Below are 16,862 nucleotides of genomic sequence, written 5' to 3'. Positions count from 1 at the left end.
GTGCGCAATTGTCAATAAATGCCGCAATCTAAGCTAAGTGAATGTCATTTGTTCATATTTTTTGCTTTCTTGACAATGCAATTTTAGTTAAATCGATATATTTAATTTATTACTTTCAAATTTCGTTTTTTGACAAAGGAATTTAGTACAGTTATACATCCAAACAGCTAGTAAGACTATAATTTATTTGATAAAATTTTGCTTTTTAGACATGAATTAAAATGTGTGATGTGAGAGAAGCAGTGAGGTTGCCGGGGATGATAAATATGAATATCGAGGCGAGGAAACTCAAAGAGGTGCGTTCATTGCTTATTGATATCAAGCAATTTTTATATTTAAGTTGATCGTTTCTATAATATAACAAATTAAAGGCCTCGGTTTGAACTAATTAACTATAAGAATATAATATAAGAATTTCTTACCGCGCCGTTCAATATTTATATTGCTGGTTGTCACTTTCAGTGATATTCAATTGAAAATAAATCCCGTCCAAGTCGCAGCCGTAGGGTCAAGAACTGAACCGGTCCCGATTGCAGGATCAGTGTTCTCTTGAGAACAGACCCTGTGTAATAGAATATTCTCATTGGTCTTAAATCTTAGGAGTTGGATGGAGAAGGTTCGGAAGAGAAAACATTTCATCTAAATATTCCTCTTCAGATCTCCGTAGACACTCAAAGACTTACCTCCAGGACAGTTTTCTCTCCAGGAGTAGGTTAGTATTTTATCTGAAGAGACTCATATAGACTTTAACTCTAGGACAGTATATCTCTCTAGGAATTGGTTAGTATTGTATCTGTAAACACTCATAGACTTAACTCTAGGACAGTATATCTCTCCAGGAGTAGGTTAGTATTGTATCCGTAGACACGTTTAGACTTAACTCTAGGACAGTTTATCTCTCCAGGAGTAGGTTTGTATTGTATCCGTAGACACTCATAGACTTAACTCTACGACAGTATATTTCTCCAGGAATAGGTTAGTTTTGTATCCGTAGACACTCATAGACTTAACTCTAGGACAGTATATCTCTCCAGGAATAGGTTAGTTTTGTATCCGTAGACACTTATAGACTTAACTCTAGGACAGTATTCTCTCCAGGAGTAGGTTAGTATTGTATCCGTAGACACTCATAGACTTAACTCTAGGACAGTATATCTCTCTAGGAATAGGTTAGTATTGTATCCGTAAACACTCATAGACTTAACTCTAGGACAGTATATCTCTCAAGGAATAGGTTAGTATTGTATCCATCCGTAAACACTCATAGACTTAACTCTAGGACAGTATATCTCTCCAGGAATAGGTTAGTATTGTATCCGTAGACACTTATAGACTTAACTCTAGGACAGTATATCTCTCTAGGAATAGGTTGGTATTGTATCCGTAGACACTCATAGATTTTACTAGAGGACGGTATATCTCTCCAGGAATAGGTTAATATTGTATCCGTAGACACTCATAGACTTTACCAGAGGACGGTATATCTCTCTAGGAGTAGATTAGTAACGTATGTATCTAACTATTACCGACTTCAGAAATTCAGAATTACTTTTGTATAACATATATTTACTCCGAAGGAAGGGAAACATTTTGAAGAACCTTGATTTTCGCGCGTCTAAATTATAGGGGGGAGGGAAAGATATATTGTAAGTGATTTTTGCTTTCTAAGATCTTGTTTTCTTTAATTTTTATCCAATTTTTAGTCTCTCCTTCAAATCTGTTATGTTCAATGATTCAGCAATAATGAACTACTTTTTTTCGTTAACGTTATCCGTGTCTAGGGAAGATGTGGGTAGGGAATGATAGTAGTGAGGTTCGAGGACGAGTACCTGTGGAGGGAAGATCAAGAACACCAAGTACTAGAGTTAGAAGTGCATCAGCAGGAAGAGATCAGAAACAGGAGATGGCAGCTAGGTAGATAAAGCAATTTAAGAAAAGAAAAACAAACCTTTAAATAATAAAAATTATTTGGGTGATGTACAGAGCGTCCTATATCAAACACATTTGATTTTCAAGTTTCAACTACATATAGAATTCTCAAAGAACTTAAAATTTTCCACATCCATATTTTCAATTAGCCATTGACAATTTAGAAAAAAGATTATCCCCGTTACGTCCAAAAATCCCACAATCAAAAATTGATGGGGGGGACACCTTGCAGAATACGAACTCATGTTTGAGTATCTACGGAAAGCAGTTGATATATCTTCAGATCTTTAACTTCTTTACCTTATCTTGATTGTATAATGTATAGATACTGGGCTGTTCTGTTTGAAAACTTGCGCCGAGCAGTTGATGATCTGTATAGAACATGTGAAGGAGATGAGAGCTGTGTAGGGGCAAAGGTAATTTTTTTTTAACAAGAAAGCTTTTCTCTTAAACAATGCTTACAGTTAAATAAACTATAATATTTCAATTTTTGTTTCAAATAATGAATTGCGGGTATTGATTATTAAAATATTAAAAAAAGTTAAATAGGTTATTGACAAACAATGAATGGATTTAAATTATTTCCCCGTGCAGGAGGTGTTGATGGTCCTGGAGAACTACGTGAAGGATTTCAAGAACCTGATCAACTGGTTGAAGTTGAAGACGGAGTATGAGAATACTCCTCTACCCCAGCGTCCCACCTCCCTGGCCTGGGATATCAGGAAAACATCTCCAGCTGGAAAACTTACCCCGACAGGTCAGTCTTTCAATGTTGGAACATTTACATATATCCATATTTTTCTCTTAGAAAATATATGAATTTTATTGAGGTTTCTTTTTATAATTAGTTTGAGGATTTATGCTACAAAAATAAAGAAGGAAAAGATCAGAATTTAAGCTGGAAAACCACCATTATTATTATTATTAGAAAACACTTCTGGGATGTTCTGGTCCCCAAGGAAGTCACACCCATCACTACTTCCCCTCACGATACGTGTGCAACCATATTATTGATCAGATAGAGGTTGGAAGGGTACATTGTGAATCTGTCCTGGCCCGTTATAATAATGTAACCAAATTTTTAACTTATACACCAGGTGGTTCCGGTAAGCTGACCCCAACCCGGCAGCTGCTGCTCTGTAGTCCAGCTAAACGCCAGCTAAACTTCGAGGAGAAGGACGGAACCAGATCTAGAAAAGTGTCAGAAACTATCAAGGAAGCGAAAGTAAGACAATCTAATAGAGTAGGTTTAATAAATAATCCCCTTTTTGATCATTGGACTCTTACACATGAAAAGAATAACGTGCAAAATAAAGCTTTTGTACATTTAGAATTGAGGGAAACCTTTGTTTTCGCAGTTATAAAACTCCGAGGAGACATGAACAATTATGCACTTAGCATTTTCTGCCCGAAATAAATATTAACCCATAAACACATTTTTTATCCTAAGCCTCTCGAGTGTAGCATGCCATTTCCCTCAACATCATTTTGATTTTTAACATAATTAAAGAGGACTGATTATGTTTAAGTTTAAAAGATGATTAATCTAAAGATTAACTCTGTGACGGACACTGAAGACGGATGAATTTTATTTTTAAATTTAATCTGATAGATTATTTACTTTTCAGATAGAATCTGACTGCAGCCCAGTAGAGTCCACTCTGGACTCCCTCAAACTGATCGATGTTGAGGAGATAGAGATTGATGCTAACTGTTCCGAACACGAGAAGTCTGACTCGGAGCAAGAGAAGGACTCTGAACCTGCCGCTGATAATTCTATATTCGTCCCTCTAAAAGTTGACCTTAAACTGGACACTGGAGAAGCTGTTACTACCGATATTACTGCTGAGGATCCCGCAGAAAAGGAAAACATTAATAAACCTGCTGGTATTAAGAAGAAACCTGAGACTGATAAACTATCTGTAGTTAAAGTAGAAAAATCTAGTCAGAGAATCACTGGTTCAACGGTACGACGTGAGAAGTCGGAAGATAAATCCAAAATGACGTCTTCAAAAAGTTTCGCGACATTCAACAAAACCACCTTCGCAAGCACTGTGAAGAGTATGGGGAAAGTGCTCCCGGCTAGGGCTGCAGGTTCGACACCAAGGATGACCCGGGCTCTTACAACAATATCTCCGGCTAATAAACCTGTGATTACTACTAGACGAACCACCGCCGGGCTACTCATTACATCACAGAGACTACAATCTGCCCCCCCAGTGAAACAAGTTCATAAAAAACTAGAAACCCCCAGGTAAATATTACGGATAAATCCAAAAATCAAATAACATTTGTATTACTTTTTTAATTAAAAGATATCAATGATCCAAATGACAATAATAATTGCAGTCAGCCATTAAGCCGTGGGAAATCCCGGCGCCCACATTTTATACTAATTAAAAGATCTTCCTTCTTGTAGGTCACCAAAGCATCAGCGTATATCCCTGGTTGCTCGTCAGAGTCAATTTGCCCAAACTAACCGAGGTGGAGGATCAGGGTGTAGAGGACATCCCAGCAGGGGGAAACCTGCTCCTAGCTCGACTCAGCACACAGATACATCGGTATCCGTCCTACCTCAAGGTTCAAGTACTTCACTTAACTCAGGTTGTTATTAGTTTCTTGATCTTGTTTTACAGAATGAATGATAATGATGAGATTTTAAAGATGGATGGATGAAAAATATATGGAAAAAATGGAATAACTATTTGCATAGTTCATGAAGTCTTTTTATTTTTTTATATTAATTTAGAATCCAGTGCCCGGAGTTGGGCGGATACTGTCAAGGGACGAAGATACACATTGTCTCACGCCTCTATGGAGAACATGAGGCGGGCTCAGGAGGATGAGGAGGAGGAAGAAGGATGGTCTAAGGTAGGTCCGAAGATCATTAAGTTTTGATTAATCTGATAAAGAATGTATAACTCAGGATGAGGATGGTTGGTGTACTGTAAGAAGAGCAAGATCAAGGTTCTCTCCCTCTAGCTCTGCAGCTCAAGGCTCTACCCGGAGTAAACTGTCCTCGATCAACTCCAAAGCAAAGAACAGGTTCCGGATGCCCTCCTCTGCGGTGTCCATGCCCTCCCTGACGATGGAGGAGGACAAGGTTGAGGATGGGCGGCGGGAGGATAGACAGGATAGACCAGGGATAGAGAAGAGTGCTAGTTCAGCTTCTATTGTCAGGAGTAAGGATGTACGTCCTCCTAGATTAGGTGAGATTTTCTAATTGACTGAAAACATTTTTGCCAAAAATTTATGAAACATTTAGAGTATAGGATGTGTTTATTAATCTTGCAGTAGTTAATAGTAGAGATTTGTGTTTTGAGAGCAAACATTTTTTGACATGTTTTGTTGATATCTTTCTAATAGATCCGGATCCAGAAAGTCATAATGTTGCAGATTTTAAGCACTGAGTTTTAATCACTTATCTCAAACTTTAACCGGCGCACAGAGAACTAACAACTTATTTTACGTTGTTCAACTAATTCACACTATTAATCAAATTTGCTTACAATGAATTTTCAAAAATTGTTATTTTTGTAGGAAGCGTGTGTGAGAAGACGGGTTCGTCTCTAGAAAGTATTCCTGGAGAAGAATCTAGAAACATGAAGAAGAAGAAGGATCTTCTCAATCATTCGAAACAAAAAGCTCTGAAGAAAACATCAGATCCGGGACAAACAAAACCCAAGAGTAAAGCTAAGAAAACAAACTCCGCCCCTCTTCTTGTCAAACCTGCAGATATGACGGAGAGTGAGGCGGAGGCAGTTGTTGAGGAGGAGAAAGGAGAACTTATTGCAAATAAGTTGATCAAGGCAGATATAGTGATATTAAGACATTCGCCTGATATTGGACAGGTAAATTATGAAAAAAAAAAAAATTTCCTTGAAAAATCTCCCCCTCAAATTCTTCTGTATAAATCTTTGTTAAAAGGCTTTTTTTCAAATATGACGTTTTAGTATATAGGAAAATGAATTGGTGATTATTATTATAAAGATTTATTTACATACTAAAATATACATACATCATAGATACATATATTAATGATGTTGTTTGAAGTTTAGCAAATATTTCGAATATGTAGTTCACAAATATGCATTAATAGGCAACATTGATTATCATTCATTGCATAACATTTATCATTTTAGCAATTACATCATTATCGAATCCTACAAGATTTAAGCTGGTTTTTCTTGTCTCTTTCAGATTCCATTTCCTTGTGTTACTTATTTAACAGTTCTTGTAAAATTGGAACTTTATTACTATACATTATACATATTTACAAATTGCAATTAAAAAATCTGTATTTTGGAAAGAAATCTAATGTAGAACTTAAGACCAAAATTACAACCAAAATTACATCTACTGCATACTAACTAACGTAGTTTTTACATGTAAACCTTGTGAAATACTAAGTCATCGATTTCTTGAGAATTCTAATAAAAATACATGCTAGGATAATGAGACGGATACAGATAGTGAGGAAATCCTGCAACGAGATGCTGCTATAGCTAAAGCTGAACTTGAAGCTGCTCATCTACAGAGAGAGATACAGGAGACAGAACAAGCAGAGCTCACAGATACAGGTATATCAAGCTTTTTCTACAACAGTTTTCCGAGGCTTTTAAATATTTAATTTTCTTTAACATAAGTACTTTTTGGGAATTTGACAAAAGGTTATTTTTGAACAATAAGATCTAGAGTTGATACTAGTATAAGTCTTCTCCCTAGGGTGGCCAGTTCGGTTAGCCCATGGATACGTTTCGGCGGCTAGGAGCGCCGACCCCTATTTCATTGAATGATTATAATAATAATAATTGCCTCTTAAAGGGACAGATAACTTATTAGGGGAATTTGAGGGTTAACTTAATAGCCTCATAAGCTATTTATTGGTATTAGTCTTAAAGGCAACTGTGGCCTGAGAAAAAGCCGATTTATCATTCAGAATTCCAGCGCAAAGGTATGATACCTTTGGATTTACACTATTTGACGCTTTTTGTCATAGTCATGGATAAAAAAAAATATTAAATTAAATCGTAGTATCTAAATGTCTAGGAACCGGTTTCTTTGAGAGAAAAAATCGTCTTTGTATAAATGTGTGTTTATTTGTTAAATCATATTTAAACACGAAAAACGTTAATTTTTTGCTAATTCTAAAATCAAAAGTTTTTATATTTTATTATATAATGGCTGACAAATGAAAAAAATTGGCATATGATAATTTTAGATTTTATTTGGCTGTTGTTTCTGAAAAAAGTTTAAATAGTGTCTATGCAAAGGTATCATACCGTTGCGCTGGAATTCTAAGCGATAAATCGTCTTTTTCTCCGGTCATAGATCTATTTGAAAAGTAAGACTAATACCAATGAATAGCTAATAGGCTAATTAGTTTACCCTGCAATAAACCAAATAAGTGAACAGTACCTTTAATGGTTGTTTAGTAAATTCGTATTATTTTATTGCCCTATTTATAATTTATGTAGTTTGAAAGTTACTTTTTCACACATACATATAATCTACATCAATTAAATCATTTAATATTACATTCTTAAATCATCTTATTATTCATCTTTAAATCCTAATAATATTGATTTTAAACGGATTGTGAGAGATAAGAAAGATTATCAATATTACAGATGGGGATACGGAGACTACTGATACAGAGTTGAACTATACTACGGATACAGATACTAATGATACCCGGAGTGAGTTCGGAGGAGGAATTGAGAACATGTTCGAAGGTTTGTTTCATTCTGCTTCTTGTGCTGAAAAAAACCATCTTGCAAGATTTCCACCTACAGATAAAGTCTAGATTTGTTTAGTATGACCTTTTATTTAACACTTTATTATCCAAGATTTAGCTTCATACTAATCTCATTTCTTTAAGATCTTGAAAGGTGAAAGACTAGAATTATGATTTGATCTCTAGGTTTATCCTGGGCAGAGCAGATGGAGCTAGAAGATCAACTTGGTGATGCTACGGAATCAAGGTAAAAAATATGTTAAAATAAAATAATGTCAAAATTCTCAGGATGATATTGAAAATTCTAAAATTATGTTTAATTCCTCTTATAAACTTAAAATTCAATAATAATTGAAAAATTCTATAATATTGTAAAAATTCTTAAAAAATGGTAAAATTCTTGAATAATGGTAAAATTCTAGATTAATGTTAAAATTCTAAAATAATGGTAAAATCGTCGATAAAAATGGAAAAAATTCTCAAATAGGTTCCCAAGATTTTTAAATAATGTTGAAATTCTCAAGATCATCGTTAAAATTCTAACAAAATGTTTAAAAATAACAGAACTCTTGTAATGTTACTTCTTTTTTAACGTTCTAAAAATAATTACGCCTTTCTTACCACGCTTACATTCTATTTATTGGTTTCTTTTTTTCTATTCTTGTCATTTTTGTTCCCTATTTTCTGAAAGACAACTATTCCTATTTCTAAACAGACCCCTGGCGTGATTGAAAAGCGTATCATTAGAGGAAGGTTTGGTGGTTGGTTTCGCCAGGGGTTAGGGACTCTGTTAGGAACTCTGCTTGTAATATCTAAATACATAAATATCTAGGTATCCTGGTCGTGCGATCCATCTACATGAGAAGCTGTCTAGTCCTGCAAGGAAGAAGGAACCTCATGAAACCTTACTCCATTACCAGGTAAAGAAACAAGTCTAGGGTTGGATATCATACCACCAAACCTTTTTTGAAAATATTTTTTTCTCAGATTTTATGAAAGTATTTCTTCTTTTCAATATTTTGTATAACAAATGAAGTTTGGGGCATGAAGTATCTAAAAGGATGAGAAAGCTTGCATTTTAAAGTCCACGTTTAAATTTTTCCCTCCAGAGCGCTACAAATCAATTCTTGAAAATATACAACTTTATAAAAAATACATAAAAATTAGTTTGGATTAGTACTTTTAACTCAAAAGTTGCTCTGTTGACAACTTGCGTGCCTACTTCAAATTTTCAATAGTTAAATAGTTAAAACAGCAGTATTTTAAATAGCAATGGAATAGTATTGCTTGATTTTATTACGACAGGAAAGGTTATCGTTATCAATTATAAAATGCTGTAGGTATTTCGATTAGAAGAAAGTCTAAATAAGAGTTGATTTATAAGTTTATTATTAGGATGTTCTTTTGCTAAAAGATTGATTGATGAAAAAATAGAATTACTATTAATTAGCTTTTTTGGCCAAAATCACATCAACTAGAAGAACAACAAACATTGTCTTTCGATCTAATCAGTTTTCATTAATTTTCATTTTCGCTTTGTAATTTTCTGAAATACCAGGAGAAGCAGGACAAGGCCAGAGTCCGCAGGCAGATGTTCTCCGAGGAAAAAGCCAACAAGTTAGCCCTTCTTAGCCAGGTATCAAATAATTGTAACTTTGTGCTCCTTCCCTTTTCCAGTTTTTTTAACTGTTTAATAATTTAATTATTATTTTATTATGGCTTTTTAAAGTTTTCGATATTCTTTTCAAATTTTTCTTGGGGGTTTACTTGCGTTGAAGGCCCTTTAAAGAGAATTTTTATTTTTGTGAAATTAACAAAATTATTGAGTCTACGCCACAAACTCTGATTTTAATATCCCTATATCTTTGCAACCCAATTTCTTAGATCTTAGATATTTCAAACAAAGAATTATGTTTGAAGTTTCTAAGGTTTACACCCCCAGGTTGAAAATTTGAAAATTTGAATTTGTGGTAAGAACTGAATTCCTTTCTTATTTTTTCTCGTTGATGTAGAGGATCTCCGAGGTGCTTGAGCAGAGGGACAGGTTGGTGGATGAGAGGAAAATGATGATAGAAAAGAAGCTGAAGAAGGCGGAGGAGAAGAGGATCCAGCATATCGAGGGGATCAGGAGGAAAGCCCACGAGGAGGAGGAGAAGTTGAAGGAGATTGCGTTCATTAATGAACTCCAGGCTCAGAATACAAGGATTGATATGATTACCCAGGTATGGATAAGAGACTGCAATGATTCTGTTTTTGTCTTCATTAAAAGAATAAAGGTTTAGTCAACTTAATTATCAACTTATTAAAAAATTGCATAAAAATGTGATTTGAGTAAAATTATAGTGGATTCTAAGCACTGCATTGATTTATTTGTTAACAACTATTTTACAGAAAGTTACGGGAATTTTACTTCACCAAGGTTCCCAAGACCATTTTAGCCTACAAAACATTCAGAGTGAAGCCTTTTCTCCGTTTTTTAATGTAGAATCTAAAGTTTTTGAAAAAAGATTTTTTTGGGGGATTTAAGTATTATTTTTTAGGTGAGTGTTGCAGATGAAAAGTGTGAGGAGAGGTTGGCGGAGATAGCAGGCGAACGGGCTAAAAAGGCGGAGCAAAGAGAAGAGCGTGAGGCAAGGGCGGAGGAAAAGAGGCGTGTCCTGGAGGAGGAGCGGCAGAAGCACCTGGACGCAATGATAGAGAAGAGGAGGGAGAGGGAGGAGAGGATCCAGGGGAGCCAGGCAGCGGCCAGGGAGAAGAGAAAGGTGTCCGCCAGGCAGAAGGATATTGAACGGTTAGAGAGACTGAGGTAAACTTGTCAATTTTAGGATTGTTAAGATTTGGGAAAATTATTTACTAATGAGTAAAAATTGTCAGTTTAAATCCAATCCTCTGAAATTATGCATTTAGTTGTAATGCAACCCCTGGATGACCGTCATTATCGCTTTTTTCATTTTCTGACAAGAATGGGATGAGTTTATTTATATTTTTTTGCAGTGAGCATTTCAATAATTTCATCTAATTTTCAACATATTACTGTCAGTACAACCCCAGCTCGGTTTAAAATCCTTACTTCACAAAATGTTCTTTTAGAGCTCTAAATTTGTTTTTAATTGTATAGTACTGTACGGGCGGCAGAGAAGGATATGAAGGAAGAACTTCAAGAGAAGATTCAACAGAAACAGGTAGAATTGATTAAACTTCGATTTTATCAAAAATAACATTTATTCGAGATTACAGGAACTTTCAAAGTTGATTTGCGTTTCCAATCCTCAATGTTTAGGGTTTTTTTAATATTCTAAACATTGCAATTTGTAATAAATTCTATTGAATGTTAACTTATTCTTACTATCAAAGATTTTATAAATGTTTTTAATCTTTTAAGTGTATTTTTCACAGCTTTGCTATGTAATTGGTTATTTTCCATATTATCAGATTTTTTAACAAAATTGTTTTAACTAATTGTCTTTTATTCTTGTTTATTGTTTCAAGTTGGCTCGTCATTTTAACTAAATCTGAAATGCGTTTGTAACAGGAGGATGCTGCTAAACGACATGCCGAGTACCTCGAGGAAATCAGACTCAAAGCCTTTGAACTATCTGTGCAGAAGTGTACCAGCGACGAGGGTGTACCTATTATTAAACCCTACGAGACGAAAAAGAAATGTGAGGCCTGCAATGTTCTGATCAAGAGTGAGGTTCATCTCCAGTCCCATCTCCGGGGTAAACAGCACGCAGAGGAGATTAACAAGAAGACGGAGGGGAAGGATCTGTCTGGAGAAGAGATAACTGATTATAATCTCAAGAATATTATTGATGCTCCTGAGGGAGAAGCAGACCCTGATACAATACAGGCCAAGGAACGCGGGAAACTAGTGAAGAAGAGAGCTAAGAAGCTAAAAACCAAGATGGCGGCCAAGGGAGCCGAGTACCTTGAATCCTTGGCATCTCCCAATAAACATTTGGATTCTCCAAACCGCGCGAAAATCGGGAAAAGTGTGCGGGATATTGAGAAGCTGTTAAATAACCAGGGTAAGGGCGCCTGGCCTAATACTGCAGTTAGCTCACTAGAACGTGCATTCGGAGAGATATTCCGTTCCTTGGAAAGAAACTTAGCGAAAGATAGAGATGTTTTCTATGCTCTGGGTGGGTTTGATGTGCTGGAGAAGATATACAGTATGCTACTCGAATGCAAGGGTGCGTATTATTGGGATAAAAGTTTTTTTTTATAAGAAATATTTTTATTCTTCAGGTGGGAATACTTGTGCTATTCCTATAAAATCCCTGGTTTCTGCTGGCCGCGTATTACAAGGAGCTACAGATGGATCCCCCACTAATGTAGAGTTTCTACTTTTGTCAAATAGAATCAGGAAAATAAACTTTAAATATCTGAGAGGAAAGGGATTGCGATGACTCTTGAATGTGATCTGCGTTTTCTGAAGAAAAATAATAAACATTTCAGATTTAATGATCTACATATTATAATTATTTTATTCTACTTAATGGCGATAGACGTGTGCATTGTGCAATATGCATTAAAAGAAAGTTAAAATAGAAAACCCATATATCCTTAATATTTTCAAAAATTAAAAGCATAATTTTCCAAAGGGTTGGGTAGATTATTTCAAAGAAATTTAAACCCCTGTGTTTTTTCATCCGTCCTTCAAATCCATACTCCAAAAAACGTTGCTCTTATTAAAAAATGCTTTTTCCGTCCTTATCCTTATAAGTTTGGTTTGGATGTAGTGTGTTCGCAGATATTCTCCGTGATCAGCTGACCCGTCTACTCCCTGATACAGGCACACAACTGGATATAGAGATTGCTCAAGGTACAATAACATGTCTGAGCTAGAGTTTATAGAACAACTGGGTTATGATATTAAACGCCAAATAAGTTTGGAAGATACCCTTGCTTTCAATTATTAATCTAAAGTGCGGCTTCTCTGGAAAAGTGACATGCAAATTTAAGGAGCAACAAAGAAGGAAATTGACAGAATTTATCCTTTGCCAAGGAGGAAATAAAACGGCGACTTTTCACTGTTGCTTTGATGCTAATATTAACTTTTGCAGGGTATCGAAGTTAATCGGACATGAAATTTTTTTATTTGAGGGTCATTTGAAATTACTCTGACATTTCCTTAAATTGAGAAGCAGGGTTAATTTGTTTATTTCCCTAGGTCCTGATACAGATCCACTATCTCAGTCAATAATGCAGTTCCTCTCATGTTTCCTTCGTAATCTAGCTATCTCAAAGCTAAACCAACAGTCAGCCACTAGATTACAGGTGTAAATGCTTTTTTTGTATTTCATTTTTTAAGTAGAACTTCCCTGAAAGTCTGAATTGATCATATTCGAAGGGATTGATATAATACAAAATGGTTTGTAACCGATTACACAGGTACTAGTTCAGTTAACTTCTAAATAACAGCATGTTAACACTACAATCCAATGGTGTGTAATTTCTAATTTCAGAAAATTATCAATTAATTAAAGTGATAATGATAATAACTTCACCTTAGATTGAGAGAAAATGTAACGTATTTGTTGATTTTATGATAAAATATTTCTATTGATTTGATTTGATTTGTTCAGGATTTTGTATCGTATATTGTGAGTATTGAGATAGTGGACTACATATCCCGGTATTTCCAGCTAGTCAGAGATCCTATAGATTCTTCACCAGAGGTTGCAGAGTTCATTCTAGTTGCTCTTCAGTTCCTCTCTGCACTTACAGTTGCTGTACAGGGCTCAGGTACATAAATATAGTTTCTGTATACTTTACTGGGCTTATGGGTACATAAATACAGTTGCTGTACACAAGTTACAGGGCTCAAATACATGAATACAGTACTGTTCATTGTTACAGCTGTATCTGGTAAAGATTGAATATTTCCTTAACTTCAAAAACATTTTAGAGAAGATCAACATCAGCATTCAGCAGACATGTCTAAATATTATATTTTAGGAGGAAATCGTAATAATTTTCACAGTTATTAACAAAAATTTAACAACTATTGCCCCAGGGAGCGAGAATGTTAACTGATATTACCAAAAAAAAGATATTATAAAATGTTAAGGTTATAATAGAAGCCATGACGTCTTTAAAATCTTAAATTAACGCTGAATTTCTCTATAATAAGTATTCAAAAGTAAAGGCATTTTGACGGAGGATGTATGGGTGCGGCTAGGAAGCGATACGGGTAAGCGGAGTGCCGCGACACTATGTTTGTGAATAAATTGCGGGATGGAGGCTATACGGGTGCGGCTTGCCTTCCCCCCGAGTCGAGACTATCATCTTTCTATAACTATCCAAAGGAATGTTTCATAAATCACAAATGTGTTAAATTAGGATCCGGAGATCCGTCCCAGCTGTTGAGTACTCTACAATGGACGGAGTTAGCTGGAACAGTTTCCCTCCTTTATGGGATGCTTCTCCACCAGGGCAGGGATACTGCTAGGGATTCAGCTCTTCCTCCTCTTCCCACTCATACACTAGCAGTAGCTACAGGTATTTAGAGGGAGTGGCTGAGGGGTCGAGTGACTTATCGACTTAGACTGATAGGGACTTTACAAAATTAATTAATAAATATATACTAGCAGTAGCTACAGGTATATACACTAGCTGTAGCTACAAGTACATACACTAGCAGTAGCTACAGGTATATACAGTGTATACACTAGCTGTAGCTACAGGTACATACATTAGCAGTAGCTACATGTATATACACTTGCAGTAGCTACAGGTATATACACTAGCAGTAGCGACAGGTATATACACTAGCAGTAGCTACAGGTATATGCACTAGCATTAGCTACAGGTACATACACTAGCAGTAGCTACAGGTATATACACTAGCAGTAGCTACAGGTATAGACACTAGCAGTAGCCACAGGTATATACACTAGCCGTAGCTACAGGTATATACTATATACATTTGCAGTAGCTATAGGTATAGACACTAGCAGTAGCTACATGTAATACAGACTTTAAGGTTTTAATTGTTTGGAACAGGTCTTTGGATCCGGATCATTTGGATCCGCAACATTTTGGCTTCCTGGATCCAGATCCGTAAAGATATGCAGATATCTGGATCCAATGGCAAAATATCAAGCAAAACCTTCTCCAAAAAACCTTTTGTAAATCTATAAGCGTCTTTAGATTATTATTGCTGATTTTAACCTTTTTAACCTTTAAAAAAACAAGATGCTTAGGTAAAGTCATCTTCAAGAGGAACAAAAACCTTCCTAGCCCTATTTACATTTTTTGATAAGGCTTCCAAAAGCGCTAAAATTATTTGCATTTATGTATTCATATTTTTTAATTTAGAAACATGTACATTGCTCGAGAGGTTGGTTCGTCAGAATCTAGGAATAGTCCAGGTTAAATATTGATCTATCATAATAAAAATCCCCATTAATATTAAATGTATCGTTTCGACATTTTTTCAAGAAAATTTCAAGATAAATAAGTTTTATCCAATATTGTTTTTACGCAGGCTGTTCTCGCCTCTGAAGGAATTAGCCTTGAATTCCGTCATATTGCCAGCTATCTACTCTGGTATTGTCAGTGTCATAATCAATCCAGTCTACTAAACCAGGTTAGTGAACCAGTGGTTTTTATTTCCAGTTATCTACTCTGGTATTGCCAGTGTCTTATTAAATCCAGTCTACTAAACCAGGTTAGTGAACCAGTGGTTTTTATTGTCAATTATCTACTCTTGTATTGCCAGTGTCCTAATCAATCCAGTCTACTAAACCAGGTTAGTGAACCAGGGGTTTTTATTGCCAATTATCTGCTCTGGTATTGCCAGTGTCATAATTATTTATCAATCCAGTCTACTAAACCAGGTTAGTGAACCAGGGGTTTTTATTGTCAATTATCTACTTTTGTATTGCCAGTGTCCTAATCAATCCAGTCTACTAAACCAGGTTAGTGAACCAGGGGTTTTTATTGCCAGTTATCTACTCTGGTATTGCCAGTGGCAGAATCAATCAAGTCTCCTAATCCAGGTTTTTGTATTACTTAATCTATTGCAACTTATAATCAATGTACTGCTGACTGCGTTTTTTTGCCATATCTGTAACTTGTACAAAAAGCAATTTCCAGCATTTTTTATATATATGATTTTAGATTTCAAGTAAAAATGTGTTTTAGGTTTATGTTATGTTGTAGCTGAGGAAAATGTTAATATAATTTGTTGTATTCAGGTGATCAATCTAATTGGATACTTTACAGCCAACCATCCGGACAACCAGGCCATTGTTCAAGCAGGCAGCCAACCTTCTGTACTCCAGCAGCTTGCCAACCTTCCATTTCAGGTCAAAAATTAAGTTTTAATATGGAAAATATTCTTGCTATCAATATTATCTATTTTGAAATTAAAGTGGTACTGTTGTAAATCGGGCATCTAAATTGTAAATTGGTGAATATAGGAGGATTTATTGATTAATTGATGGATTTTTGTTGCAGTACTTCAGTCAGCCTGAGTTAAAGAATATCCTGTTCCCTACCCTACTCTCCTGCTGTAACAATAACCCCACCAACACGAATATACTGACCAGAGAACTGTCATGGAAATTAATAGATGATTATATTCTCACTCAGGAAAATATTCAAAAATAATTTTTCCACAAAAGTAGATCTTACAGATATTAACTTTAGTTGGGATTTTTTGAACAAGAAAGAAGTAGTTCAACTATATCTTAGTTTAACTAGTTTGCCAGTGCTGACTTAAACTATTTTTCGCTATTTATCATTTCTGATCCCGTTTAACAAGATTCAAAACTTAAATCTATCATGGAAGCATTTATTTTAATAAGAAAATATATCTATGCTCAAAATAAAGAAACAAAATTAATTTACTCTTATATAATTTGAATTTTTCTACAGGAGGCCAAAGAGTCAAATCTGGTTCAGGTCATTCTTAAAAAGAAGTCCTGAAGAGTTTCTCAGAATTCAAGGAGAGTCCAAACAAAAAAGATTATGAGATGTATCTGAAGTCTGTACACTGTTTGTCACTGTTTTCCATTGTACACTGTACACTGTACACTGTACAGTGAAGTGAAGATTGTACATGATATCTTATAACCCTACATTCTCATTAATCAATTATGCACAATACAATATTATACTTGGCCATTAAAAGCCGGGCATTATGAGGCCTACTAAACCCCTTAACAATATTGTCATATACCGTGGT

The 16,862-nt window shown here is 35.3% G+C and overlaps 1 protein-coding gene across 2 annotated transcripts; it reads left to right on the top strand.

Annotated features, from left to right (window-relative positions):
- The first annotated feature begins 184 nt into the window (after window positions 1-184).
- On the top strand, window positions 185-16,860 carry LOC111712898 (S phase cyclin A-associated protein in the endoplasmic reticulum). Of its 2 annotated transcripts, none has more exons than XM_023487650.1 (30): window positions 185-296; window positions 601-712; window positions 1,782-1,914; window positions 2,255-2,345; window positions 2,524-2,686; window positions 3,027-3,154; window positions 3,558-4,183; window positions 4,349-4,509; window positions 4,679-4,800; window positions 4,856-5,138; window positions 5,470-5,780; window positions 6,380-6,509; window positions 7,560-7,664; window positions 7,853-7,913; window positions 8,499-8,586; window positions 9,225-9,302; window positions 9,679-9,888; window positions 10,207-10,472; window positions 10,785-10,848; window positions 11,199-11,859; window positions 11,915-12,032; window positions 12,409-12,491; window positions 12,840-12,946; window positions 13,255-13,414; window positions 14,012-14,170; window positions 14,990-15,042; window positions 15,159-15,260; window positions 15,871-15,981; window positions 16,133-16,267; window positions 16,553-16,860. In XM_023487650.1, exons 1-30 carry the CDS (start codon window positions 222-224, stop codon window positions 16,601-16,603), a joined length of 4,947 nt encoding a protein of 1,648 aa, XP_023343418.1. In that variant the 5' UTR covers window positions 185-221; the 3' UTR covers window positions 16,604-16,860. The 2 variants fall into 2 exon arrangements, with proteins under 2 accessions (XP_023343418.1, XP_023343417.1); XM_023487649.1 differs by having other exon boundaries at window positions 4,349-4,533.
- Window positions 16,861-16,862: the final 2 nt, after the last annotated feature.

The sequence above is a fragment of the Eurytemora carolleeae genome, unplaced genomic scaffold (assembly GCF_000591075.1).
Source record: "Eurytemora carolleeae unplaced genomic scaffold, Eaff_2.0 scaffold1340, whole genome shotgun sequence".
Classification (NCBI taxonomy): domain Eukaryota; kingdom Metazoa; phylum Arthropoda; class Copepoda; order Calanoida; family Temoridae; genus Eurytemora; species Eurytemora carolleeae.
This window is presented reverse-complemented; position numbering and strand designations above follow the sequence as displayed.